Source organism: Pristis pectinata, chromosome 8, assembly GCF_009764475.1.
Source record: "Pristis pectinata isolate sPriPec2 chromosome 8, sPriPec2.1.pri, whole genome shotgun sequence".
In the NCBI taxonomy this organism is placed as follows: domain Eukaryota; kingdom Metazoa; phylum Chordata; class Chondrichthyes; order Rhinopristiformes; family Pristidae; genus Pristis; species Pristis pectinata.
The window spans coordinates 3,763,123-3,790,877 of record NC_067412.1 but is presented as its reverse complement, the minus strand read 5'-3'; the positions used below and the strand labels follow the sequence as shown (position 1 = coordinate 3,790,877).

Here is a 27,755-nt window from a genome sequence, read left to right as displayed (position 1 = left end):
TGCTGCCTCATCTTCTCTGATGATCAATAACCTAAAGGATTTACTCTACGGTGCCTGCCTCCCAGGGGCTCTGAGTCACACAGCTGTACGGCACAGAAACAGGCCCTTCGGCCCACCACATCCATACTGACCTTTTCCCCCAGCTACACTAATCCCATTTGCCTGCATTAGGACCGTATCCTACTACACCTTGTCTATTTAAGTGTCTGTCTAAATGTCCCTTAAATGTAGTGAGTGTATCTGATTCCCCCACCTCCTCTGGCAGCAAGTTCCAGGTATCACCCACTCTCTGTGTCAAAAACTTTCCCCTCAAATCCCCTTCAAAACTCCTTCCCCTCACCTTAAACCTGTTTTTGATGCCCTCGCCATGGGGAAAATCTTCTGACAATCTCCTCTATCTCATAATCATATTAACCTCTGCAGGTCACCCCTCAGCCTCCTTTGCTCCAGGGAAAACAGTCTCAGCCTGTCCAGCCTCTCCCCAGAACTAATCCAGGCAACGGGGAGACACATGAATCTGCAGACCGTGGAATCCAGAACAAGAAACAAACGGCTGGAGGAGCTCAGCGGGTCGGTGGAGGGAGAGGGATGGTTAATGTTTCATAGTGTCTTCTATCGTTCAATAGTCTTCTATCCCGCTGTTATAAGACTATTGAACCCACCTCTTGAACGATAAGATGGATTCTTGACCTCACAATCTACCTCGTCATGGCCTTGCACCTTATTGTCTACCTGCACTGCACTTCCTCTGTAACTGGAACACTTTGGGAAACAAAGGACTGCAGATGCTGGAATCTAGATGAAAAAACACGATGATGCTGGAGGAACTCAGCAGGCCAGGCAGCATCCGTGGTGAAAAGCAGGCGGTCAACATTTCGGGTCAGGACCCTTCCTCAGGACTGAAGATAGGAAAAGGGGAAGCCCAATATATAGGAGGGAAAAGCAGAGCAGTGATAGGTGGACAAAAGAGGGGAGGCGGGGTGGGCACAGGGTGGTGATAGGTAGATGGAGGTAAGAGATAGTGATGGGCAGGTGTGGGGGAGGAGGGGAGAGCAGATCCACCGGGGGAGAGAGAGGAGAAAGAGACTAGGAAAGGGAGGAAGAGAAGAAGCATGGGGGGCGGGTGGTTACCTAAAGTGGGAGAATTCAATGTTCATGCCGTTAGGCTGCAAGGTTCCAGGACAGAGAATGAGGTGCTGCTCCTCCTGTTTGCACTTGGAGTTCCCCTGGCAGTGGAGGAGGCCGAGGACTGACATCAGTGATAGTGTGGGAGGGGGAGTTGAAGTGACTGGCAATGGGGAGATGCAGATCGCGGTTACGGACAGAGCGCAGGTGTTCTGTGAAATGGTCACCTAGTCTGTGTTTGGTCTCACCAGTGCAGAAGAGGCCACACTTGGAGCACCGAATGCAGTAGATGATATTAAGGGAGGTGCAGGTGAATCTCTGTCTCACCTGAAAGGACTGTTTGGGTCCCTGGATGGAGGTGGTGTAGGGGCAGAGGCAGCATGATAGTGTTTTTCGTTTTGATTCCAGCATCTTTTTTCCCATTATTGAGCGACCCAATTCCAGAGGGCACGCATTTAAGGTGAGAGGGGGTAGGTTCAGAACAGATGTGAGGGGTAAGTTTTTTACTGAGATAGTGGTGGATGCCTGGAATGCGTTGCCTGATAGGGTGGTGGAGGCAAATTCATTGGGGGCTTTTAAGAGGGTCTTGGATGGGCACATGAATGAGAGGAAAATAGAGGGATATGGGCATTCTGTAGGTAGGAGGGATTAGCACAACATTTTGGGCCGAAGGGCCTGTTCTGTGCTGTACTGTTCTGTGTTCTATCTGCAGTCTATTGTTTCTCCAGTTTCACTGTACCTTGGTACAAGTGACAATAATAAACCAATTCTAATTCCAATTCCAATTATTCTGCATTCTGCTATTGTTTTCCCTTGTACTACCTCGATGCACCGTGTAATGAATTGATCTGTACGAACAGCACACAAAACATGTACCTCAGTACCTGTGACAATAACAAGCCAATTTACCAATCCTCCAAACCAGGCAACAGGGAGACACCAGAGACGGCAGATACTGGAACCTGGAGCAACACACAATCTGCTGGAGGAACTCAGCAGGTTGGGCAGCATCTGTGGAGGCAGAGGGATGGTTGATGTTTGGTGTTGAGACCCTGCATCAGGGCTGAGAGTGTATTGGTTTATTATTGTCACTTGTACAGTGAAAAACTTGTCTTGCATACCAATCGTACAGGTCAATTCATTACACAGTGCAGTTACATTGAGTCAGTACAGAGTGCATTGAGGTAGTACAGGTAAAAACAATAACAGTACAGAGTAAAGTGTCACAGCTACAGAGTAAGTGCAGTGCAATCAGGTGCAAGGTCACAACAAGGTAGATCGTGAGGTCAGAGTCCATCCCATCGTATAAGGCAACTGTTCAATAGTCTTATCACAGTGGGGTAGAAGCTGTCCTTGAGCCTGGTGGTATGTGCCCTCAGGCTCCTGTATCTTCTGCCTGATGGGAGAGGAGAGGAGAGAGAATGACCCGGGTGGGTGGGGTCTTTGATTATGCTGGCTGCTACACCAAGGCAGTGAGAGGTATAGACAGGTAGAGGGGAGAGGATCCATCTGCTCGTCACCTCCCTCCTCACCCGGTTCCACCTATCACCTGCCAGCCCCTGCCTCCCTCCCCCCCCCACTGCACTCAGTCCTGATGCAGGGTCTCGACCCGAAATGCCATCCATCCCTTTGCCCCCACAGATGCTGCTCGTCCCGCTGAGTTCCTGCAGCAGATTCCCGGTGAATCTCCTTGGCACTCTCTCCCGCACAGCTGCGTCCTCACCGGGACAGAACACCCACGCGGTTCTCCGAGCGCAGCCCAACCTCCCTCACCTCGCCGCCCCCGATGAACTTGTCGGCCAGGATGACCGTCTGGCTGCGGCTCCAGCCGCTGACCGCGCCCAGGATGGAGACAGCGCTCCGCACGGACTCCGAGGACAGAGAGTCCAGTTGCGGGAAGGACAGGCAGGCGATGGCGTCGGAGATGGAGTCCAGAGTCTCGTTCAGCTGCTGGCTCCTCAGCACCAGCCCCAGGAGCTGGGCCTTCAGCTGGAAGAGAGGAAGGAGCTGTGGTCAGGCAGGTAGGGAGAGCCCTGTCAGAGGTGAGCGGGCATCTCCCTCGTGAGCAGGGCCCACCGCCTTTGATGACTCCCCTGCCCCTGGCCTCGGAAGTCATTAAGATTTCTTTATTAGTCAGAAGTACATCGAAACACACAGTGAAATGCATCTTTTTGCGTAGAGTGCTCTGGGGGCAGCCCGCAAGTGTCACCACGCTTCCGTCGCCAACATAGCACGCCCACAACTTCCTAACCCGTACGTCTTTGGAATGTGGGAGGGAACCGGAGACAGTGTATCGTGTACACACGGAGCGTGAGAGGTTGCAGCCTCCATCTTGAGTGTGTGAAGGGGCTGCCCCTTGAGTTTAGGCTGCATTTCAGCCCCACACTCCTGATCTTCGGTCACCCCAAGGTGGGTGGGGGGGGGGGGGGTCGCTCGGAGGGATCTCCTGGTCGGTTTGCCCCCGGGCCAGGGCCTGGGCCTGGGCCTGAGCCTGGGCCTGGGCCTGGGCCTGGGCCTGGTCCTGGTCCTGGTCCTGGTCCTGGTCCTGGTCCTGGTCCTGGTCCTGGGCCTAGGCCTTGTCCTGGTCCTGGGCCTGGGCCTGGCCAAGGCGGCCATTCGTGGGTCTTCCGGTGTTACGTCCGTGCCCGTGTGTCCCTGGGGAAGGAGCACGCGGTGTCCATGTGTACACCGGGGGATTTCCGGGACCGGTGGGCCCCACAGGTGCTGAAGTGCATTCTGGACAGAGGAGTCTGCGTTATAATTTGAAACTGTAATTAGTGTGAATCATAGAGCATAGTAACATTGTAATACTGAGACGCTGTAATCACTGAATAAAGGAAAAGAAATCTGTGGTGAATTCCGTGGGATCGTCCCAGTCCTATCTGCCTGGCCTATAACCGAGATGATCACCCCCTCATTCTGAACACCCCAGTCCGGAGACACACCCTCCCCGCACCCAGTCTGTTGAGCCCGATGAGAAGCTTTAATGAGATCCCCTTTCATACTCCAGTGAATACATCACTAATCTCTCCCTATATGGGAGTCCCTCCATTCTAGCAATCTGCCCTTCACCACACCTGTCCAAGACAAGTGCAGTAAAACTCCGATAATCTGCTATCTGACTTCCGAAATTCCAATAGTCCACCACCTTCCCAGTCTCCTTTTCAATTCGCCAGGGATCTGGTTCCCACCCTCTCTTTAAACCTATGGATTCACTGGGAAATTTATTATAAAACTACATCTAAATCAATAGCGAATTATAGGTGTGGTTAATCACCCCTGAATTTAATCTCTCCACGAGGGGCAGACCTTTGAGCTACAAGAGTGTCGACGAGCAAGGGGAGTGAGTGGGGAAGTGGTGTTGAGGCTAAGATCTGGATCAGCCCCGTCCATCACGCGAACCAGCCTCCCCACTGACCCCGTCCACACTTCCTGCTGCCTTGGGAAAGCAGCCAACATAATCAAGGACCCCCCCCCACTCCCCGGACATTCTCTCTTCTCCCCCCGTCTCCATCAGGCAGATGATATAAAAGCTTGAACGCACGTACCACCAGGCTCAAGGACAGCTTCTATCCCGCTGTAATCAGACTCTTGAATGGACCTCTTTTATGATAAGATGGACTCTTGACCTCACGATCTACCTCATTATGGCCTTGCACCTTACTGTCTACTTGCAATGTACTTTCTCTGTAACTGTACACTATATTCTGCATTCTGTTATTGCTTTTCCCTTGTAATACCTCGATGCACTGATGTGATGAAATGATCTGTATGGTATTGGTATTGGTTTATTATTGTCACTCGTACCGAGGTACAGTGAAAAACTTGTCTTGCATACTGATCGTACAGGTCAATTCATTACACAGTGTAGTTACATCGAGTTAGTACAGAGTGCATTGATGTAGTACAGGTAAAAACAATAACAGTACAGAGTAAAGTGTCACAGCTACAGAGAAAATGCAGTGCAATTAGGTGCAAGGTCACAACAAGGTAGATTGTGAGGTCAGAGTCCATCTCATTGTATAAGGGAACTGTTCAATAGTCTTATCACAGTGGGGAAGAAGCTGTCCTTGAGCCTGGTGGTTCATGCCCTCAGGGTCCTGTATCTTCTACCTGATGGGAGAGGAGAGAAGGGAGAATGTCCCGGGTGGGTGGGGTCTTTGATTACGCCGGCTGCTTCACCAAGGCAATGAGAGGTATAGACATGGAGGGGAGGCTGGTTTCCGTGACACGCTGGGCCGTGTCCACAACTCTCTGCAGTTTCTTGCGGTCCCGGGCAGAGCAGTTGCCATACCAAGCTGTGATGCATCCAGATAGGATGCTTTCTATGGTGCATCGGTAAAAGTTGGTGAGTGTCAAAGGGGACATGCCAAATTTCTTTAGCCCTTTGAGGAAGTAGAGGCGCTGGTGAGCTTTCTTGGCCGTGGCATCTACGTGATTTGACCAGGACAGGCTATGGATGGCATGCAAAACAAAGTTTTGCGCTGTATCTCGGTACATGTGACAGTAATAAACCAATGACCAACTGCTATCATCCTGTGGATCGGCGGAGAAGGGTCAATGAGGCAGTGAGCTCCTGTTCCTTCTGCTCATATCATCAAATGTGACCTCAGCTGCCCGGGATCTATGATCTGGGATTACCCGCCTCCCTCCCCCCATCCCCTCCGCCCCTCCCTTCTCCTTGAAGAAGCTCCTTAGTAGCTTCTCTCCCTGGCTGAACTTTTCATCCCCTGCCCTCTTGTCTTTTTGTGTTTCCATCACCGTCCATTTGGGATGTTTCATGTGTTTAAAGGCACTATATAAATGCAAATGTTTGTTGCTCAAAGCTTCCAGCACACACCTGATCTTCTGAAGTCTCTGCCACCTCTCCCCATCTCCCACAGCCTCCGATTCCATGTGTTGATCCAGCTCCTCCTTGAATCCATTGGTATTCGTCATCCCAACTGGGAGAGGATCCCACATGCCCTGGATAAAACGAGCTTTCTCCTACCTAGGATTTATTAGTGACATTGCAATACTACAGCCCTTCGTTTTGGATCAGCGAGCAGAGGAAATCAAACAAAGCGCAGATGCTGGAGATCTAAAACAGGAAACACTCAGCAGGTCGGGCAGCAGCTGTGAGAAGAGTAGCAGAGTCAACGTTTCAGGTCAGAGACCCTTCATTGGAACCTGAAGCATTAAACCCAGTTTCTCCCTCCTCAGATGCTGCCTGACCTGCTGAGTGTTTCTGGCAGTCTCTGCTTTTAGTTTGTCGCCCTCCAGTTTCCACCCTTTGGTGCCTGATGGGGGAAGAACCCGGGCCCTTCGCGGCAACACTACCTTCCTGACGTCAGCTTGGAAGCCCTTGAGACGGCTGCACTTAATCATCTGGTGGAGGAGACTGCGAGCCTCCCCGGTGTCCAACTCCTGTACGTTGTCGAAGAAACACACCAGGAGACCGAGTCTGTGAAAGAGAGACAGTCAGCGAGATTGTGGAAACAACATGGAGCCAGCTACAACCGTCGTCAAAGTCAAGGGCGAGTTTACTAACACATGCACGAGTCCATGTGCTCACAGGTGCAATGAGAAACTTACTTGCTGCAGCATCGCAGGCACAGAGCATCAGACAAGCAGCATTCACAAGAAAAACATAAATTATGCATTATGAGGAGAGACTAAGGGAGCGAGGGCTTTAATCTTTGGAGAGGAGGATGAGAGGAGACATGATAGAGTTGCACAAAATATTAAGAGGAATAGATAGAGTGGACAGCCAGCGCCTCTTTCCCAGGGCACCAATGCTCAATACAAGAGGGCATGGCTTTAAAGTAATGGGTGGGAAGTTCAAGGGAGATATCAGAGGGAGGTTTTTTACCCAGAGTGGTTGGGGCGTGGAATGCGCTGCCTGGGGTGGTGGTGGAGGCAGGTACATTGGTCAAATTCAAGAGATTACTAGATAAGCATATGGAGGAATTTAAAATAGAGGGATATGTGGGAGGAAGGGGTTAGATAGTCTTAGGCGAGGTCTAAAGGTCGGCACAACATTGTGCGCCGAAGGGCCTGTATTGTGCTGTGCTGTTCTATGTTCTATGTTAAGCATAAATTATGCACAATTTTTACAAGAAAACACAATTAGAACAAAAAAAAGTCCATTTTAGTGCAAAGTGGTCATAGTGTTGCTAAACTGCGGTGGTTAGGATTCTGCCGAATGGTTGAAGGGAAGTAGCTGTTCTTGAACCTGGTGGTGTGGGACTTCAGGCTTCTGTACCTCCTGCCCAATGGGAGCTGTAAGAAGATGGCACGGCCCAGATGGTGGGTAGAAGGAGAGAGAGCGTTATAATGCACTGGGCCAGAACTTGCAGGTACCGGCACACCCTGTTCACCCCTACTGACCCAAGTGGAGGACCCAAGGTAGTCCAGACTCCAGCAAGGTCCCGCCCTCAAAACGTCTAAAAGCTTTGACAGCCAGCGAAGTCCCAACCCTCAGAGTTTTGTCACTGAGGGATCTTAAATGTCTCTGACATGTAAAGCCTTTGGAACTGAAGTAAATAATATAAAGAATCAACAAACTCAGAAATATAAAGTGTTAAAAATATTAAACAAAATCAAAATTTAACAAGTGGACTGGTCTTCCCTTGGCTTGGTGTTGTCAGCCTTACAACCCCCACTGAAAGGGCCTCAGAGTCTGCGACATGTCTGATCTGACCGGGGTTCCAGGGCGGGACTCCCCAGAGTAAGTGCTCGGGATTCTCAGCTGGAATGATCCCCATTATTAGGCTCCATGATGACTATGTGGGGAATCCATTGTGGAGGAACATGGATACGGGATTTTCCATAGGTTTGGGACATGTGTGATTGACTACGTACACTGACACCCACACTAGCTTCTATTTCAGTGCTGGTGAGGTCTTAACAGAAGAGGCAAGTGCAGGGGGGGGAGGGGGGTGGGCTTGGGGAAGGGCTGAGGAGAGGAGCGTGTCCCAGGGATGAGCTGTGGTTCACCTGTACACCGTCGAGGTGTTGGCCATATTGAAGCCACTGGCATTGATCCTTTCCTGGAAGGCTCTGGCAGTTCCCGGCGTGATGTCGTACACCGAGTCCAGCTGCTTCGTGGCGTTGTCGTAATTGATGAAGATTCGAATCTGGGTTTGGAAAATGACACACAGCTTAACGCGGGAGGGACTGGCGAACGCAGGACTGTTTCAGTGGCTTCAGTGCAACCTTCAAACACTTCCCTGGGAGATAGCGCCCTCCCTATAGAGTCATAGAGAAGCAGGCCCTTCAACCCAACTGGTCCATACTGACCAAGATGCCCCATCCAAGATAGTCCCATTTACCAGCATTTGCCAGGATGCAGAGGAGACTTACTGGGATGCTGCCTGGATTGGAGAGCATATCATATGAGGATAGGTTGAGCGAGCTAGGGCTTTTCTCTTTGGAGAGAAGGATGAGAGGTGACTTGATAGAGGTGAACAAGATGATAAGAGGCATAGATCGAGTGGACAGTCAGAGACTTTTTCCCAGGGCTACAATGGCTAACACAAGGGGACATAATTTTAAGGTGATTGGAGGAAGGTATAAGGGGGATGTCAGGGGTAAGTTTTTTTACACAGAGAGTGGTGGGTGCATGGAACGCACTGCGGGCAGAGGTTGTGGGGGTAGATACGTTAGGGGCATTTAAGAAACTCTTAGATAGACACATGGATGATAGAGAAATGGGGGGCTATGTGGGAGGGAAGGGTTAGATAGATCTTAGAGCAGGATAAAATGTCGGCACAACATTGTGGGCCAAAGGGCCTGTACTGTGTTGTAGTGTTCTATGTTTGGCCCATAACCTCCTAAACCTTTCCTATCCATGTACCTGTCCAGCTGTCTTTTAAAAGTTGTTATTGTACCTGCCTCAACCACTTCCTCTGGCAGCTCATTCCACATACGGACTGCCTTCTGTCTAAAAAGCTGCCCCTCAGGTTCATATTAAATCTTTCCCCTCTCGGCTTAAACCTGTGCCCTCTATTTCTTGATTCCCCAACCCTGGGAAAAAGACCTGTCTGTGCCTCTCATGATTTTATACACCTCTAGAAGATCACTTCGCAGTCTCCAAGGAAAAAAGTCCTAGCCTGTCCAACCTCTCCCTATAACTCAGTCCCTCAAGTCCCAGCAACATCCTTGTAAATCCTTTCTGCACTCTTTCCAGTTTAATAACATTTTTCCTATAGCAGGGCAACCAAAACTGAACACAATGCTCCAAGTGCAGCCTCACCAGCGTCCTGTACAACAGCACCATGACCTCCCAACTTCTATACTCAGTGCCCTGACTGATGAAGGCCAGTGTGCCAAACACCCTCTTCACCACCCAGTCTACCTGTGACCACATTCAGGGAACCATCTCCCTGAACTCCCTCTGTTCTACAACACTCCCCAGGGCCCTGCCGTTCACATTGAACGGGAGTCTCCTCCTCTACCTGCCCCTGGATCCCTGCCAGTCACAATGCCATGTTCCCGATTATCCAAGGGACTCATCCTCTGGGAGTTTCTCCAACTTGAACCTGGGCTGCTCTGCAGGAACAACTGGGGCTTCTTGGTCCCTACCTGCACTGACACAGGATGAATATCCCTAGGGAGGCAGGTCATGGACCAGCAAATCTGGAGGGTGTGGCCATCCATTTAGGGGGCTGGTATTATTTCTGTCAGTTCAGGGGCCGGCTGAGCCAATCACAGGGCAGGTAACATGTGGATGAGGACGACAGATCCCCTCACCGAAGGACACCAGTGAACCAGGTGGTGAACTGGAGACACCGGAGATGGCAGATATTGGACCCTGGAGTGACGCACAAGCTGCCAGAGGAACTCAGTGGGTTGAGCAGCATCTGGTATTATTGGTTTATTATTGTCACTTGTACAGTGAAAAACTTGTCTTGCATACCAACTGTACAGATCAATTCATTACACAGTGCAGTTACATTGAGTTAGTACAGAGTGCATTGAGGTAGTACAGGTAAAAACAATAACAGTACAGAGTAAAGTGTCACAGCTACAGAGAAAGTGCAGTGCAATAAGGTGCAAGGTCACAACAAGGTAGATCGTGAGGTCAGAGTCCATCTCATTGTATAAGGGAACTGTTCAATAGTCTTATCACAGTGGGGTAGAAGCTGTCCTTAAGTCTGGTGGTACGTGCCCTCAGGCTCCTGTATCTTCTACCTGATGGGAGAGGAGAGAAGAGAGAATGACCCGGGTGGGTGGGGTCTTTGATTATTGCTGGCTGCTTCACCAAGACAGTGAGAGGTAAAGACAGAGAATCCGAGAAGTGGAGGCTGGTGTCCGTGACGCGCTGGACTGTGTCCATAACTCTCTGCAGCTTCTTGTGATCTTGGGCAGTGCAGTTGCCGTACCAAGCCGTGATACATCCAGATAGGATGCTTTCTATGGTGCATCGGTAAAAGCTGGTGAGAGTCAAAGGGGACAAACCAAATTTCTTTAGCCTCCTGAGGAAGTAGATCTGTGGAGGGGAATGGAGGCATCTGTCCGTTTCCCTCCCTACAATGGTGGAATCCCGGGAATTCCCTCCCCTGGAGAGATGTGGAGACTGGATCACTGGGGGATTGAAAGAGGGAGATGGATAAACTTCTGAGAGATCGGGGAACTGAGGGTGTTGTGGTACTGGCACAGAAGAGGAGATGAGGCAGATCAGCCATGATGGTACAGCACAGTTTGTGGGGCCGAGTGGACTACCTCTGATGTTCTTACAACACGACGTGGTCACCATTACTGAGACTAGTTTTTCATTCCAGTTTTACTGAGTTACTTTAAACTTACGGCTCCCATGATGGGATTTTAAACTCCCCTCTGCTTTACACCCACCCACTGCCGAACTCTTTCCCTTCTAAACTGCCACCCCCCACCCCCCCCCCCATTGGGTCCTAGATCCAGAGGGAATTCAGGCAGTCTCAGGGAGAACGTGCAAACTCCACACAGACAGCACCCGAGGTCAGGATCGAACCTGGGTCTGTGGCACCATGAGGCAGCGGCCCTACCTGCCGCGCCACTCTGCCATCCTCCAATGATTGGTGTAGTTCCAAGGAGTGATTCTGCTGTGTAAGTGCTCGGGAACCAAAACTCTCGCTGACACTGACAGGCACTTGGTAGAAGGCTACAGACCAGTATAAGATGGTTAGCATGGACAGGGTGGGCCAAAGGGCCTGTTTCTGTGCTATGATTCAATTACTAACAGGATATTAGGGAACGGTTAAAGGAACTTCTCAAATAAACAAGACAGCGTCCAAGTCCATAGCTCCCTGAGAGTGGCCACCGAAGTAGATAGGGTGGTAAAGAAGGTATGTGGCGTGTTTGCCTTCATTGGTCGGGGCACTGAGTATAAGAGTCAGGAAGTCATGTTACAGCTGTATAAAACCTTGGTTAGGCCGCACTTGGAAGACTGCGAGCAGTTCTGTTCGCCCCATCACAGGAAGGATGTGGAGGCTTTGGAGAGGGTGCAGAAGAGGTTCACCAGGATGCTGCCTGGATTAGAGGGCATGAGCTATAAGGAGAGGTCGGACAAACTTAGGTTATTTTCTCTGGAGCATCAGAGGCTGAGGGGAGACCTGATAGAGGCTTACAAAATTAGGAGAGGCGTAGCGTAGACAGTCGGTACCTTTTTCTAGGATCGAAATATCTAATACTAGAGGGCATGCATTTAAGGTGAGAGGGGGAAAGTTCAAAGGAGATGTGTGGGGTAGAGAGAGCAGTGGGTGCCTGGAATGTGCTGCCAAGGATGGGCGTGGAGGCAGATACGATTGAGAGGTTTAAGAGGCTCTTTGATGGGCACGTGGATGTGCAGAGAGTGGAGGGATATGGACCTTGTGCAGGCAGAAGAGATTAGGTGTCATTAGCTTGATTATTTCAGCACCACATTGTGGGCCGAAGGGCCTGTTCCTGTGCTGTACTGTTCTAGGTTCTATGTTCTAAAATTTGAGATGGCCTCAAGCAGAGAGAGGCCACTCGGCCCATCAATCCCGCTCCCTGCCCTGGGGAGGAGAGAGAAGGTGAGTGAGGCAGACTCACCTCGTTGAGGCTGATCTTCTGGATCTCCTCGGGAGGGAGATGGACCACGAATCTCCCCAGGAACCACAGGTTCTCAGCCACGATCCACGATGCTCCCCCGCTCCCTCCTGTTTTGGGGGAAAACCAAACATTGTTCAAGGTGCCAGTGGCCTTTCCCTTGACACCGGTGGTCTGAGGGTCTGGCCACGGGGGTCCCGCATCACCTACCGGGCTGCCTGTCAGGTCTCCGCAGGATCTGCCTGATCCACTCGTAGATGGCCCTCTGGCTACGGGCAGTCATGTCGTCGTACAGTTCCTTAAACACGGCCGTTCTGAGGGAGTCAGAGAGGGGGCATTGGTCACACACACAGACGGCAATAGACAGGGCAACAACCACTGCAGTTATATGGTGCCTTTCACACAGCTACATACCTCAATGAAAACTGGCATGTGGGTGTGGGTGTGTGTGGGTGTGTGTGTGGGTGTGTGTGTGGGTGTGTGCACGCGTGTGCCCAGGGTCCAGGAGAGTTTGGGGCAGGCAGCTGTCCAGCTGTCCCACTGGGGAAGGGGGACGGTCTGTGCTCCTCTCTGCTGCCCCGCTGCATGTCCGACCCAGCGAGCCCAGAGCAGATCCACCCTGTGTCCTGTGCAGTGACCTGGCCACAGAGGGTCCACTCACTGCCCTGTGTCATGGGGCGGGCAGGGACACTTCATCCAAACACCACAGCCCGACACAGGAGCCCTGCCTCAGAGGGCAGGTTAATGTGCTGTCAACATGGTTGAAGAGCCCAGATCACTCTCCCCCTCCCCGCGGCCACAGGGGGAGTGACGGACCTCAGCAGGAGAAACAAAACCCCCCAAACCTTCCGTGCAACAAGACGCCGGGAGGTGTAACACTGAGAGGCGGGCTCACATGTTCTTGAAGGTCTCCTCAGGAAGGTTCTGGGGCATGTCGACCACCAGGTCTGGCTGCAGGTAGGCAGCTGAGGAGAGTCGCAGGGCCTTGGTGAGCAGCTCCAGGCACTGGGGGGAGCCGGCTCGCGGTAAACACCTCTCCCAGACCGTAACAAACAGACTGCGACTGCCACCCGGCGATTCCAGAATCGACTCCCGGATCTCCTTGAAGTCAATGGTTGCAAACTCGAGCTGGGAAGATGAAGCGAGGTGGGCAGGGAGATAAAAGAGAGAGAGAGAGAGAGAGAGAGAGAGAGAGAAAATGAAATAAAAGCAAAGGGAGGAAGAGAAGGAAAGAAAAAAAACAAACAAGAGAAAAAAGAAAGGCGTGAACACAAGAGAGGGCGAGAGGGTTTTCTCACCTTAAACCTCTGCCCTCGAGCTTTTGACTCCCTTTCCCCTGGGAAAAAGACTGGGTGCATTCACCCTGTAGATGCCCCTCATACATCTCTGTAAAGTCACCCCTCAGTCTCCTCCACTCCAAGGAATAAAGTCCCAGCCTGCCCAACCTCTCCCTGTAACCCAGGCCCTTGAATTCCAGCAACATTACAGGTTTAAGGTGCTGGGGAGTCGGTACAGAGGAGACATCAGGGGTAAGTTTTTTACTCAGAGAGTGGCGAGTGCGGGGAACGGGCTGCCGGCAACGGTGGTGGAGGCTGATACGATAGGGTCTTTTAAGAGACTTTTGGATCGGTACAGGGAGCTGAGAAAAATAGAGGGCTATGGGTAAGCCTAGTAATTTCTAAGGTAGGGACATGATCGGCACAGCTTTGTGGGCCGAAGGGCCTGAATTGTGCTGTAGGTTTTCTATGTTTCTAACATCCTCGTAAATCTTCTCTGCACTCAGTTTAACTACGTCTTTCCTCTAACAGGATGACCAGAACTGGACACAGTACTCCAAGTGCGGCCTCACCAGCGACTTGTACAACTGCGATGTAACCTCCCAGCTCCTATACTCAATGCCCTGACTGATGAAGGCCAGAATGTCCATCAACGTCCCTCAGCGCCCTACCAGTACTGGATAGGTCCTACCTCTATTTGGCTTCCCAAAATGGGGTACCATCTCACACTCGTTGGGATTAAATTCCACCTGCCAACGCTCTGCCCAATTTTTCACCTGATCTATGTCCCACTGTAGCCTTGGACAACCTTCCTCACTGTCCACAACACCACTAATTTTCACCTCATCCGCAAACTTCCTACGTTCAGATCCGGCCCTGGGGATCTCTGAGACATCCGTGCTCCTCTGGTTCTCCTTCCCTGTGTATCCTTTCACTGCTGTTGCTCCCGTGCCTCCTGCTGCCTCGTTTATAGACCACAATGGTCCCAGCCGCGATCGCTGTGCTGCACTACTGGTCTCAGACTTCCAGTCGGATGGACGGATCCCATTTTCGGTCAGGATTCCCGGCCTCGGAGCCCAGGCGGAGGAAAGGGAGAGGGATGGGAATGACAGATGCCTGGAAAGCCGGAGCACGGAGATCTCGGAGTTCGGAGGGGCCGGAGGGGTTTACAACGGGGAGGGAGGTTGGAGAGAACGAGAACCTACCCCTGTGGCACCAACCTCGACACTCTCGTCACTGTACAGGTATCGCACACTGAGCAGGAAGATCCCAGTCTCCATCTGGCGAAGCTCGGCAGCCAGCTGCCCGGGATGTCGGACGATTCCCGTGAAGTAGTTGGAATACGACGTCTGGGAGGAGAGAAGTCAGGAGAGGCAGAAGGACTCCCAGACCTCGGCCCTGCCTTGGGTCAGGCCCTCGCCCTGTTACCCCCAGTATCACTGCCCTCTCTGCCCAGTTACCAGCCTGCAGATCCAGACCCCCCCCCCGCCCCCAGAGACAGACCACGCCCCCACACGGCCGGACTCCACCCCCAGACAGAGGCCACACCCTGCACTGCCAGACTCCGCCCCCAGTGGTAGGCCCCACCCACACAGCCAAACCTCGCCCCCCAGAGACAGGACACGCCCCTACACGGCCGGACTCCACCCCCAGACAGAGGCCACACCCCACATTGCCAGACTCCGCCCCCAGAGACAGGCTGCACCCCAACGTGGCCCGACTCTGCCCCCAGCCAGAGGACACACCCTGCACTGCCAGACTCCACCCCCTGTGGTAGGCCCCACCCACACAACCAGACTCCACCCCCAGGGACAGGCCCTACCCACACAACTGGACATCACCCACAGGGACAGGCCACGCCCCCCACATGGCCTGACTCCGCCCTCGGACAGAGGACCCACCCTCACAGCCAGACTCACAGGCCCCCAGGGAGAGGCCCCACCCACACATCATGACTCCACCCCCAGGGACAGGCCCCACCCACACAGCTAGACTCCACCCCTAGCGACAGACCCCACCCACACCATGACCGCTCCCAGTGACAGGGCCCCACCCACACATCATGACTCTGCCCCCAGGGACAGACGCCACCCACGCAGCAAGACTCCACCCCGAGGGGCAGGCTACGCCCACATAGCTAGACTGCACCCACATAGCTAGACTCCTCCCACAGATAGACCACACCCATATATCCAGACCCCACCCCCACAGACAGGCCCCACCCACACAGCCCAGGGCCCACCTGACATTTCAGCTCCCACCCACCTCACCCTCACAGGAGGGCCCTGCCCAAGGTGCAGGTCAACTCCGAGGACCATCTCCTCCCTACTGCCCACCCTCCAGGGTCTGTCCCACCCCCACAAGACAGACATCCCCACCCTCTCCAAAGCCAGACTACATCCTGTGACCCAGGTCTCTGCCCCGCTCTCAGAGACCCCCACTGTTCCTTCACTGTTCCCTGGCTCCAGTCCCCACAACAAAGACTTCTCCACCCCTCCCTTAAAGTCCCATCATGGGGAGCCGGCACTATCAGCTCCACTTGAGCAATGGAGGGACCTCCAACACCCACCCCTCCCGCTGTCATGCCTCCCACCCAGCTCAACCGCAACCCCCCCCCCCCCGCAACAGAACAACTACCAGCAGCTCCCACCCCAGTTCTACCAGCCGTCCCAGCCCATTCAACACCCACACAGGGAGGGCGCAACTGTCCCGCTGAGCCAACCTGGAGGGAGTGCAGACTGGTGCCCTTGGATTGGAGGTAGCTCAGCACGCCCACGTAGTGGTCATCAATGGAGTGGTTCCTGGAACACAGGGAACGCACGGCTAACGTCAGGCGTGCTTGTGGTCAGAGAGGCGACTTTGGTCGTTTGTTTTTGACCGGGGCGATGGGTCTCTTCCCTCCAGCCTTCCACAGCGGAGATCCCTCGCCAGCCTTTGCTGCAAGGTGTGTCCCTCACCACGGTGTCAGGGCCTCTGCTGGGAAGGAGACAACTGACACCCCTCACCCACACACCAGGGGTGAGTTACAGCGGCCAATTACCCCACTGACCCCGCACGTCGTTGGGATGTGGGCCCCCAGGGGAACCCATGCGGTCACAGGGAGAACGTGCAAACTCCACACAGACAGTGCCCAAGGTCATGTGATTGGTTTATTATTGTCACATGCACCCAGATATGGGGAAAAGTTTTTGTCTGTGTGCCATCCAGGCAGATCATTTCGTACATAAGTACATCGAGGTAGTACAAAGGAAAACAGAATGCAGAATAAAGTGTTACAGTTACAGAGAAAGTGCAGTGCAGGCAAACAGTAAGGTGCAAGGGCCACGACAAAGTAGATTGTGAGGTCAAGAGTCCATCTTCAGTGTACATGAGGTCAGTTCAATAGTCTTATAACAGCGGGATAGAAGCTGTCCTTGAGCCTGGTGGTACGTGCTCTCAGGCTTTTGTATCTTCTGCCCGATGGGAGGGGGGAGAAGAGAGAATGTCCGGGGTGGGTGGGGTCTTTGATTATGTTGGCTGCTTTACCGAGGCAGCGGGAAGTGTAGACAGAGTCCATGGAGGGGAGGCTGGTTTGTGTGATGGACTGGGCTGTGTCCACAACTCTCTCCAGTTTCTTGCGGTCCTGGGCAGAGCAGTTGCCGTACCAAGCTGTGATGCATCTTGATTCAGATCTAACTAGAGCAGACGAGGCAGCAGCACTACCCGCTGTGCTGCTGTGCCCGTGGGCGTCTGTTCTAATACTATGCCCCATTTTGGGCATCTCAGCTTCAGAAGGATCTGCGATCCTTTCAAAGGAATGTCGGGGGGGTGGTGGTTTGGGATGTAATCTAATGGTTTCAGGGGTTTCTGCTGTGTGGGGAGATGGAGAATCTGGGAATGTTTCCTTGGAGCAGAGGAGGTGAAGGGGGGATTGAACAGAGGCAGCTGATAGCAGGGATGGGGAGAGCTCTGTACACTGGCCGGAGGGGTGCTGCTTGCTGCAGGGAGTGAGTCAAAATTCCCAATGGGAGCTGGGATGTTTGAGTGCAGAGTTGTTGCGATGAGGGATGTGTTTCCTGGTGGAGCCACACATGAAACACCAAGATAGTCACATGGATGATAGAGAAATGGAGGCCTATGTGGGAGGGAAGGGTTAGATAGATCTTAGAGCAGGATAAAATGTTGGCATGTAAAATGTCGTATGGCTTGTACTGTGTTGTAATGTTCTAAGACTATAGAAGTTGGCCACTCGGCCCCTCAATCCTACACCACCATTGAATATGATCGTGACTGATCTACGCCGGCCTCACCTCCTCTTCCCCGTTACCCTCAATCTCCCAATCATTCAAAAATTCAACCACCTCCGCCTTAAATGCATCTCATGGTCCGACCTCCACAACCCCATGGGTGGAGAATTCCTGGGTCACCAGCCTCTCTGAGAAAAAATTCCTTATCAAGAAATTCCTTGTTGAAGATTGCAGAGGGACATTGATAGGATGCAGAGCTGGGCTGAGAAGTGGCAGATGGAGTTCAATCCGGAGAAGTGCGAGGTGGTGCACTTTGGAAGGACAAACTCCAAGGCAGAGTACAAAGTTAGTGGCAGGATTCTGGGCAGTGTAGAGGAGCAGAGGGATCTGGGGGTTCATATCCACAGATCCCTGAAAGTTGCCTCACAGGTGGATAGGGTAGTTAAGAAAGCTTATGGGATGTTAGCTTTCATAAGTCGAGGGATTGAGTTTAAGAGCCGCGAGGTAATGATGCAGCTCTACAAAACTCTGGTTAGACCACACTTGGAGTACTGTGTCCAGTTCTGGCTGCCTCATTATCGGAAGGATGTGGGAGCATCGGAAAGGGTGCAGAGGAGATTTACCAGGATGCTGCCTGGTTTAGAGAGTATGGATTATGAGGAGAGACTAAGGGAGCTAGGGCTTTACTCTTTGGAGAGGAGGAGGATGAGGGGAGACATGATAGAGGTGTACAAAGTATTAAGAGGAATAGATAGAGTGGACAGCCAGCACCTCTTTCCCAGGGCACCTATGCTCAATACAAGAGGGCATGGCTTTAAAGTAATGGGTGGGAAGTTCAAGGGAGATATCAGAGGGAGGTTTTTTTACCCAGAGAGTGGTTGGAGCATGGAATGCGCTGCCTGGGACGGTGGTGCAGGCAGGTACATTGGTCAAATTCAAGAGATTACTAGATAAGCATATGGAGGAATTTAAAATAGAGGGATCTGTGGGAGGAAGGGGTTAGATAGTCTTAGGAGAGTTTAAAAGGTCGGCACAACATTGTGGGCCAAAGGGCCTGTATTGTGCTGTACCGTTCTATGATTCTATGATCACCTCAGATTTCAGTAGCTGCCCCTAAACAAGTAATGATCTGCTCTCACTTGAGACCCCTGAGCCTCTGGTTTTTTTATGATTAACTGCAAAGATCCCTCAGCCCTGAAACTGCACACCAATCCGGTCTCAGCTCTCAAGCCCCAACCTGCAAGCGTATCCCAGTGATCTGTTTCCCACAACAAACGTCCTCGAGGCTCTATGGCTCCACCTCACCAGGAGGTGAGAATGTTCGAGACCCACTCAGGGCACTCCAGGTTAACATTCCTTGGGGAATTCTACAGGAGTGCTACCCTGTCAGCGGGCTCCATCTTTCCCATCCATGGGTGGAGCATTCGCACAACTTGTAGACCTGCCCCACACCTCCAGAGACCCGGGTTCGATCCCGACCTCCGGCGCTGTCTGTGTGGAGTTTGCACGCTCACCCTGTGACCCCGTGGGTTTCCCCCGGGCGCTCCAGTTTCCTCCCACATCCCAGCGACGTGCGGGGTCAGTGGGTTAACTGGCTGCTGTAAATTGCCGCCCCCCAAGTGTGTAGGTGAGTGGTAGAAGCTGGGGGGAAGTGATGGGTGTGTGGGGGAGGTTAGGTTACAGGGAATATGAGTGGGGGAATAGGATGGCTATGAGGGCTAGTATAGATGGGCAGAAGTGGCCTCTTTCCACGTCATATAGAAATATGAATCTGTTCTCTCAAATCCTACATCACTACTTCCAAAGAAGACCTGTTGAAGTAATATACAGTGATGAGAGGCATAGAGAGGATAGATGGTCACAATCTTTTCCCTGTGATAGGGGTATCCAAAACAAGAGGGCGTAGCTTTAAGGTGAGAGGGAGGGGCTTTAAAGGGGATTTGAGGGGTAAGTTTTTTTTTACACAGAGAGAGATGATAGAGTCATAGAGTCATACAGCCCAACTTGTCCCACACAGACCAAGGTGCCTACCTGAGCTAGTCCCAGTTCCTCGCCTCTGGCCCGTGTCCCTCTAAACACTTCCTGTCTGTACTCGTCTCTTCCACTTCCTCTGGCAGCTCGTTCCATATACCCACCGCCCTCTGTGTGAAGAAGTTGCCCCTCAGGTCCCCTTTAAACCTTTCCCCTCTCACCTTACACCTCTGCCCTCTGGCTTTTGATTCCCACCTTCTCCACCAAGGGAGGTTCACCAGGATGCTGCCTGGATTAGAGGGTATGTGCTATAAGGAGAGGTTGGAGAAAGATGTTGACTATCTACCTATTGATCCCTCTCACAGTTATAGATACTTGGAGAAAGGCTGTGACGTTCACCTTACCTACACTCCTCGTGATTTTATAAACCTCTATAAGGTCCCCCCTCAGCCTCCTTCGCTCCAGGGGAAAAAGTCTCAGCCTGTCCAGTCTCTCCTTATGAATCAAGCCCTCCAATCCCGGTAACATCCTTGTGAACCTTTTCTGAACCCAGTCCTCCCTATAGCTGAGCGACCAGAACTGCGCACAGTACTCCAAGTGTGGTCTCACCAATGTATTGTACAGCTGTAACATGATGCCCCAACTCTTGTACTCAATGCTCTGACCGACGAAGGCAAGTGTTCAAACAGGCACGATCACAATATTTGAAAGGCATTTAAGTAGGCACTTAAATAAGCAAGGCATAGAAGGTTCCCAGTATAGACAATAATGGCAGGACCCTTAACAGTGTTGAGGTAGAGGTATCTTGGGGTCCACGTCCATAGCTCCCTGAAAGTGGCCGCACAGGTCGATAGGGCAGTAAAGAAGGCACACGGCGCGCTTGCCTTAATTAGTTGAGATGCTGAGTTCAAGAGTCAGGAAGTTACGTTGCAGCTTTATAAAACTCTGGTCAGGCCGCATCTGGAGGATTGCATTCAGTTCTGGTCGCCCCGTTACAGGAAGGGTGTGGAGGCTTTGGAGAGGGTGCAGACGAGGTTCACCAGGATGCTGCCTGGATTAGAGGGCATGAGCTATAAGGAGAGTTTGGACAAATTTGGGTTGTCTTCTCTGGAGCGGCAGAGGCTGAGGGGAGACCTGATAGAGGTTTATAAGCTTATCAGAGGCACAGATAGAGTACTCAGCTGGCATCTTTTCCCCAGGGTTGAAATATCTAATACCAGAGGGCATGCACAAGGTGAGAGGGGTAAGTTCAAAGGAGATGTGCGGGGTCAGTTTTTTTACACAGAGAGTGGTGGGTGTCTGGAATGCACTGCCGGGTTGGGGGTGGAGGCAGATATGATAGAGGTGTTTAAGAGGCTCTTAGATAATATTGCATTCAATTCTGGTTGCCCCATGACAGGAAGGATGTCCTATGCTGTACCTTTCTAAATGGGATTAGTGTCAGTGGGCAGAAAGGTCAGCATGGACATGATGGGCCAAATGGCCTGTTTCTGTGCTGTATGACTCAGCTCTCCCCAACGTTTATCCCTCAGTCAGAAACAGGTTGGTGCTGCTTGTGGGAGTTTGCTGTGCGTAGAATATCAGCAACCGCAAGTCATTATCTGGAGAGGATTCTGGGATGTCACGAGGCAGAGCAAGGCGCTAAGGCAACGCAGGCTGGCATCGGATGAAGGCCATACCTGAGATGTTCAATGGCTTTAACAGTTCCTGTGGGAGGGAGAGAAAAAGTTTCACTAGGATGGAGCTGTGCAGGATTGGCACCTCAGACACTTAAACAAAGACGTCAGGATCTTACCTTCAATGTACTTCCCGTCCAACAATTTATCCTGAAGTGTAAGAGGCAGGATTAAAACACTGACAGTAACAAACAGAGGAGGAAGATGAGATTGAAACAAAATTCTGTCACTAACCAGAATCTGCCGCACTTCGCCTGGTAGATCTGCAAAAGGAACAGTGGGTTAAAGCAGAAACACCACAAGCAGTGGACATATCCACAGTGTCTTGGTAAGTCCCTGGATGAGGGTGAGTTCAGGATGGGATGTCCCACTACGGTGGGGTGTGAGGGTCCACAACCCCCCCCCCCCCAGATTATGTGCCCTGTTTGTATTCCCACACCTCACTCAACTGTGTGCATCTTTCTGGATGAAATTAATCCGAGAACCTGTGTCCACCCCTGCAGTTGTCCGTCTGTGATATTGGCTCAGATTCCTTGTTTACTTATCCTCTTTTTTTCTCCCTGGAAGTGGAGGACATTCCCAGGCCGACCTGCCTGGCACATCCTCCTGCCCTGCATTTCACATCTCCCACATTGCCTGTCCTGGTCTAACCATGTAGATGCCACGGCCAAGAAAGCTCACCAGTGCCTCTACTTCCTCAGGAGGCTAAAGAAATTTGGTTTGTCCCCTTTGACACTCACCAACTTTTACCGATGCACCATAGAAAGCATCCTATCTGGATGCATCACGGCCTGGTATAGCAACTGCTCTGCCTGGGACCGCAAAAAACTACAGAGAGTTGTGGACACAGCCCAGCGCATCACGGACACCAGCCTCCCCTCCTTGGACTCTGTCTTTACCTCTCGCTGTCTTGGTGAAGCAGCCAGCATAATCAAAGACCCCACCCATCCGGGACATTCTCTCTTCTCTCCTCTTCCATCAGGTAGAAGATACAGGAGCCTGAGGGCACGTACCACCAGGCTCAAGGACAGCTTCTACCCCACTGAGATAAGACTATTGAACAGTTCCCTTATACAATGAGATGGACTCTGACCTCACGATCTACCTTGTTGTGACCTTGCACCTTATTGCACTGTACTTTCTCTGTAGCTGTGACACTTTACTCTGTACTGTTATTGTTTTCACCTGTACTACCTCAATGCACTCTGTACTAACTCAACGTAACTGAACTGTGTAATGAATTGACCTGTACAATCGGTTTGTAAGACAAGTTTTTCACTGTACCTCGGTACAAGTGACAATAATAAACAATACCAATACCAATGCTTTATCTATGGTCTTACCCTCCAACTGCTCCCATTCACTCACTGACCAGATAACCCTGTTTACAGCTTATCCCCATGGTCACCCTGGTGTTACCCCTCTCAGAGACATCCCCCACCCCACCCCCAACCTCCCTGCGCCCACCATTCCCAGTTCTGACCAAGGACGTTGGAGCCAAAACATTGACTCTGTTTCTCTTCCCACAGATGCGGCCTGACCTGCTGAGTGTTTCCAGCATTACCTGTTTTGCTATCAATTTTATGGGATCTTGCTGTGTGTAGATTGGTTCTTGGGTTCCCTGCATAACACCTACAGTGTGAAATCACGTTCTGGGTGTTTTGCTTTACAGTGGAGGTTGTGAAAGGCGCTTTGGAAATGCAGGTTGCTAAGTCTTTCTTGGATCTTGATTGGACCTTTCCATCAGCCAATGGCTTGACTCCCCATGGAGAAGTGGGCGGGGCAAGGTTACATGTCAGCCGTTGCTTCCAATCAGCTGGCGGTATTGGCACTCGTCAGCCAATAGCAGAGCGCGGTTGATGGTAGCTAAGGTCTTGACCCTCACCCAACTCCTGGTTTGACGCACCATGTGCTGGAGGTCGAGCAGATCCCTGGGAGGAAGGAACGGCTGATGTTTCAGGTCGGAGCCAGATTCCAGCATCTGCAGTCTCTTGTGTCTCTGATAGGAACAGGTACAGGCCCTTCGGCCCACAATATCTGTGCCTAACACGATGCCAAATTAAACTAAATCTCTTCTGCCTGCACATGATCCGTATCCCTCCATCCCTGCATATTCATGTCTCTGTCTAACAACCTGTTAAAAACGACGATCCTATCGGCTTCCACCACCAGCCCTGACTCTGAGTCACTCAACACAGAAACAGGTAATTCAGCCCTACATGTTGACACTGACCATTAAGTACCTATCTATACCTAGGTGTATAACATCATGAGGGGCATAGATAGGGCAAGTACACTCAAATCTTTTTCCCAGGGTTGGGGAATCAAGAACCACAAGGCAAAGGTTTAAGGTGAGAGGAGAGAGATTTAAATGGAACTTGAGGGGCAACTTTTTTACACAAAGGGTGGTCAGTATGTGGAATGAGCTACCAGAGGAAGTGGTTCATAATCAAAGATCCCACGTATCCCAGACGTTCCCTCTCCTCAGACAGAAGATACAAAAGCCTGAGAGCACGTACCACCAGGCTCAAGGACAGCTTCTATCCTGCTGTTATCAGACTCTTGAATGGTCCCCTAGCATGATAAGATGGACTCTTGACCTCACAATCTATCTCGTTGTGGCTTTACACCTTATTGTCTGCCTGCACTGCACTTTCTCTGTAACTGCAACACTTTATTCTGCATTCTGTTATTGTTTTCCCTTGTACTACCTCAATGCACTGATGGAACAAAATGATCTGTGTGGATGGTATACAAGTTTTTCACTGTACCTCAGTGACAAGAATAATCCAATTTACCTATTTCTGCTATGAGGAAAGGTTTTGGACCATCTCCCCTAATACAGGACACAGTCACACACTGCCAGGAATTGTTATGAAATTGTTAATTAAATCCGCTTTACCTGCCTCTCTCACACCTGCTCCCACAATCCCACATCCAGGGTCCATTGAAGACGACCTAAAAAGCACGGGTCACAGCAGAAGGAATTTTGCAAATGTTTTACTTACTTTCTCCTGGATCTCCTCCCAAGACCACGTTCATCTGCCAGAAACTCAGGGTCAACACCCAGCTCCAGAGCTTTGGCAGCATCTTTCCCACAGATCCAAGTCACTGTGGACACAGAAATGAGTATCAGGAATGAGAAATGTCATGGTTTCAAGTTCACCGTGAAATTAATCCTCAAGGTAACCTGAAGGGACTCCGACCAGAAACATCAACTGCTTTTCTCTCTCCGCAGACGCTGCCTGACCTGCTGAGTGTTTCCAGCGTTTTCTGTTTTTATTTGAGATTCCCAGCACCTGTGGCTGTTGGATTTTCCCCTCCCTGATCACGTGGGGGACAGGGGCAGATACTTACTCAGAGGGACAGTGGGACTAAGCACAGCTCCAATGCCATATACAAATTCGCCGACGGCATCACTTATTTTGGACGAATCACAGGAGGCGATGTCAGCTTACCGGAGCGAGATGGGACACCTGGGTGAGTGGTGTTGCAACAACAACCTCTCGCTCAACGTCAGTAAAACTAAAGAGCTGATAGTTGACTTCAGGAAGGCAAAGGAGGGTGAACATGCGCCAGTTGACATATTTTTTTCTCTTGCAGCTACAACTGAGCTTCAGGCCCTGGGGACTTATCGACCTTACAGTGTCTACAGGAGCCACTGCCTCAAGAAGGCAACATCCGTCATCAAAGACCCCCACCATCCGGGCTGTGTCATCGTCTCACAGCTCCCATCGGGCAGGAGGTACAGAAGCCTGAAGTCCCACACCACCAGGGTCAGGAACAGCTACTTCCCTTCAACCATCCAGTTCTTGAACCAACCAGCACAACCCTAATCACTCCCTCAGTACAGCAACACTGGGACCACTTTAAGATAAGATTTCTTTATTAGTCACACGTACATCGAAACACACAGTGAAATGCATCTTTTTGCTTAGAGTGTTCTGGGGGCAGCCCGCAAGTGTCGCCACGCTTCCGGCGCTAACATAGCACGCCCACAACTTCCTAACTCGTATGTCTTTGGAATGTGGGAGGAAACCAGAGCACCCGGAGGAAACCCACGCAGACACGGGGAGAACGTACAGACTCCTTACAGGCAGCAGCCGGATTTGAACGCAGGTCGCTGGCGCTGTTAAGCGTTACACTAACTGCTACACTACCGTGCCTGCCACTTTGCACTGAAATGGACTTTTGTTTTGTTCTAATTGTATTCTTTCTTGTAATAATTGTTAAATTTATGTTTAATTTATGTTTTTCTTGTGAGTGCTGCTTATCTGATGCTCTGTGCCTGTGATGCTGCTGCAAGTAAGTTTTTCATTGCACCCGTGCACACATGGACCTGTGCATCTGACAATAAACTCGACTTTGACTTTGACAACCTGTGGTGTTATCGTCACAAGGACCTTCTAATTCAGCTGCTGCGCTGCCGTACAGCTCAGAAGATCAGCCAACTTTCACAGGGATCCTGCCAGCTTGAGGCAGTTCTACAATTAGTCCGCACTTCCTCCTTTCCCGAGTTCCTGTCCCTCGGAAGTTCCCATTTCATCTGCTATCAATGGAGGTGAGACAGGTTGGACCTGTGTTCCTTGGAGTTTAGAAGAACGAGGGGTGACCTTATTCAGACATTTAAGATCCAAAGGGGTCGATGTTGGGATGTTTTCACCAGTGGGAGAGTCACAAACAAGGAGACAAGAGCTAAAAAAAGAAGGGCTGGTCATTTAAAACTGAGATGTGTAGAAATTTCTCCTCTCAGAGGCCAGTGAATCCCTGGGTGGTGGAGGTAGATCACTGGATATATTTAAGATGGGGATAGATAAATATTTCAATGATTGAGGAACTGAGGGTTGGGGGAACCAACACAGAAGAGGCCAGCATAGATCAGCCACGATCATATTGAATAGTGGGGTAGGATTGAGGGGCCGGGTGGCCTACTCCTGCTCCTGTTGTCTTGGTGTTGCATGTGTGCCTCCGTCAGGAAACACGTCCTTCATTGCAACAACTCTACGCTCAAGCATCCCAGTTCCCACCGGGAATTTTGACCAACTCCCTGTAGCATGCAGCACCCCTCCGGCCGGTGTACAGAGCTCTCCCCATCCCTGCTATCGGCTGCCTCTGTTCAATCCCCCCTTCACCTCCTCTGCTCCAAGGAAACATTCCCAAATTCTCCATCTCCCCACACAGCAGAAGTCCCTGAAACCGTTCGATTACATCTCAAACCACATCCCCGCCCCCCCCCCCCCCCACGATCTTTCTGACACTGAGGATGCCCAAAATGGGCCACAGTATTAGAACAGATGCCCACGGGCACAGCAGCACAGTGGGTAGTGCTGCTGCCTCCACTGGTCCAGAGACCCCAAGTTGGATCCTGGCCTTGGGTGCTGTCTGTGGAGTCTATGGTTTCCCCCGGGTGCTCTGGTTCCCTCCTACATCCCAAAGACGTGCGGGGTCGGTGGGGTAATTGTCTGCTGTATGTTGCCCCCAGCGTAAGTGTGTGGCGGGAGAATCAGGAGCTGGTGAGAGAGAATGGGTTACAGAGAAAGAAGTGAGGTAATAGCACTAATGGGGTGCGCCAAATGGCCTCCTTCTATGCCAACCGGAGCCCAGCTGGTGGTTTGGAGAGGATTAGCAGAACCTGCCCGATTTTTCGCTCCACTGACAGAGCAAAGCATCAAGTGTTTTTTTTATAAACCCATTTTCCTTCCCTCCCTGCCTGCCATGGTGTAAGCTGCTCATAGCAGATCTATTCATTCCGAGGTCAAGAAGGTTGAGAGCTTCAAGTTTCTAGGTGTAAATATCACCAACAGCCTGTCCTGGTCCAACCATGCAGATGCCACGGCCAAGAAAGCTCGTCAGCGCCTCTACTTCCTCAGAAGGCTAAGGAAATTCGGCATGTCCCCTTTGACCCTCACTAATTTTTTACAGATGCATCATAGAAAGCATCCTATCTGGATGTATCACGGCTTGGTAGGGCAACTGCTCTGCCCGTGACTGCAAGAAACTGCAGAGAGTTGTGGACACAGCCCAGCGCATCACGGAAACCAGCCTCCCCTCCATGGACTCTGTCTACACTTCCCGCTGCCTCGGTAAAGCAGCCAACATAATCAAAGACCCCACCCACCCCAGACATTCTCTCTTCTCCCCCCTCCCATCAGGCAGAAGATACAAAAGCCTGAAAGCACGTACCACCAGGCTCAAGGACAGCTTCTATCCCGCTGTTATAAGACTATTGAACAGTCCCTTAGTATGATAAGATGGACTCTGGACTCTTGACCTCACAATCTACCTCGTTATGCCCTTGCACCTTATTGTCTGCCTGCACTGCACTTTCTCTGTAACTGTAACACTTTATTCTGCATTCTGTTATTGATTTACCTTGCACTACCTCAATATGCTGATGTTTTGAAATGATCTGTCTGGATGGCATGCAAAACAAAGTTTTTCGCTGTATC

General features: G+C 51.3%; 1 protein-coding gene across 1 annotated transcript in view; it reads right to left on the bottom strand.

Annotated features, from left to right (window-relative positions):
- Window positions 1-27,755, bottom strand: part of LOC127573208 (otoancorin-like) — an 80,703-nt gene that overhangs the window by 41,993 nt on the left and 10,955 nt on the right. The window contains exons 2-14 of the mRNA XM_052021209.1: window positions 24,315-24,417; window positions 24,209-24,264; window positions 21,541-21,569; window positions 21,426-21,456; window positions 21,310-21,337; window positions 16,156-16,234; window positions 14,639-14,782; window positions 13,052-13,284; window positions 12,367-12,470; window positions 12,160-12,266; window positions 8,104-8,243; window positions 6,445-6,568; window positions 2,899-3,114 (exon numbers count right to left, since the gene is read on the bottom strand). Of these exons, the coding sequence (XP_051877169.1) occupies window positions 2,899-3,114; window positions 6,445-6,568; window positions 8,104-8,243; window positions 12,160-12,266; window positions 12,367-12,470; window positions 13,052-13,284; window positions 14,639-14,782; window positions 16,156-16,234; window positions 21,310-21,337; window positions 21,426-21,456; window positions 21,541-21,569; window positions 24,209-24,264; window positions 24,315-24,417 (1,394 nt within the window). The remainder of the gene's footprint in view (window positions 1-2,898; window positions 3,115-6,444; window positions 6,569-8,103; window positions 8,244-12,159; window positions 12,267-12,366; window positions 12,471-13,051; window positions 13,285-14,638; window positions 14,783-16,155; window positions 16,235-21,309; window positions 21,338-21,425; window positions 21,457-21,540; window positions 21,570-24,208; window positions 24,265-24,314; window positions 24,418-27,755) is intronic.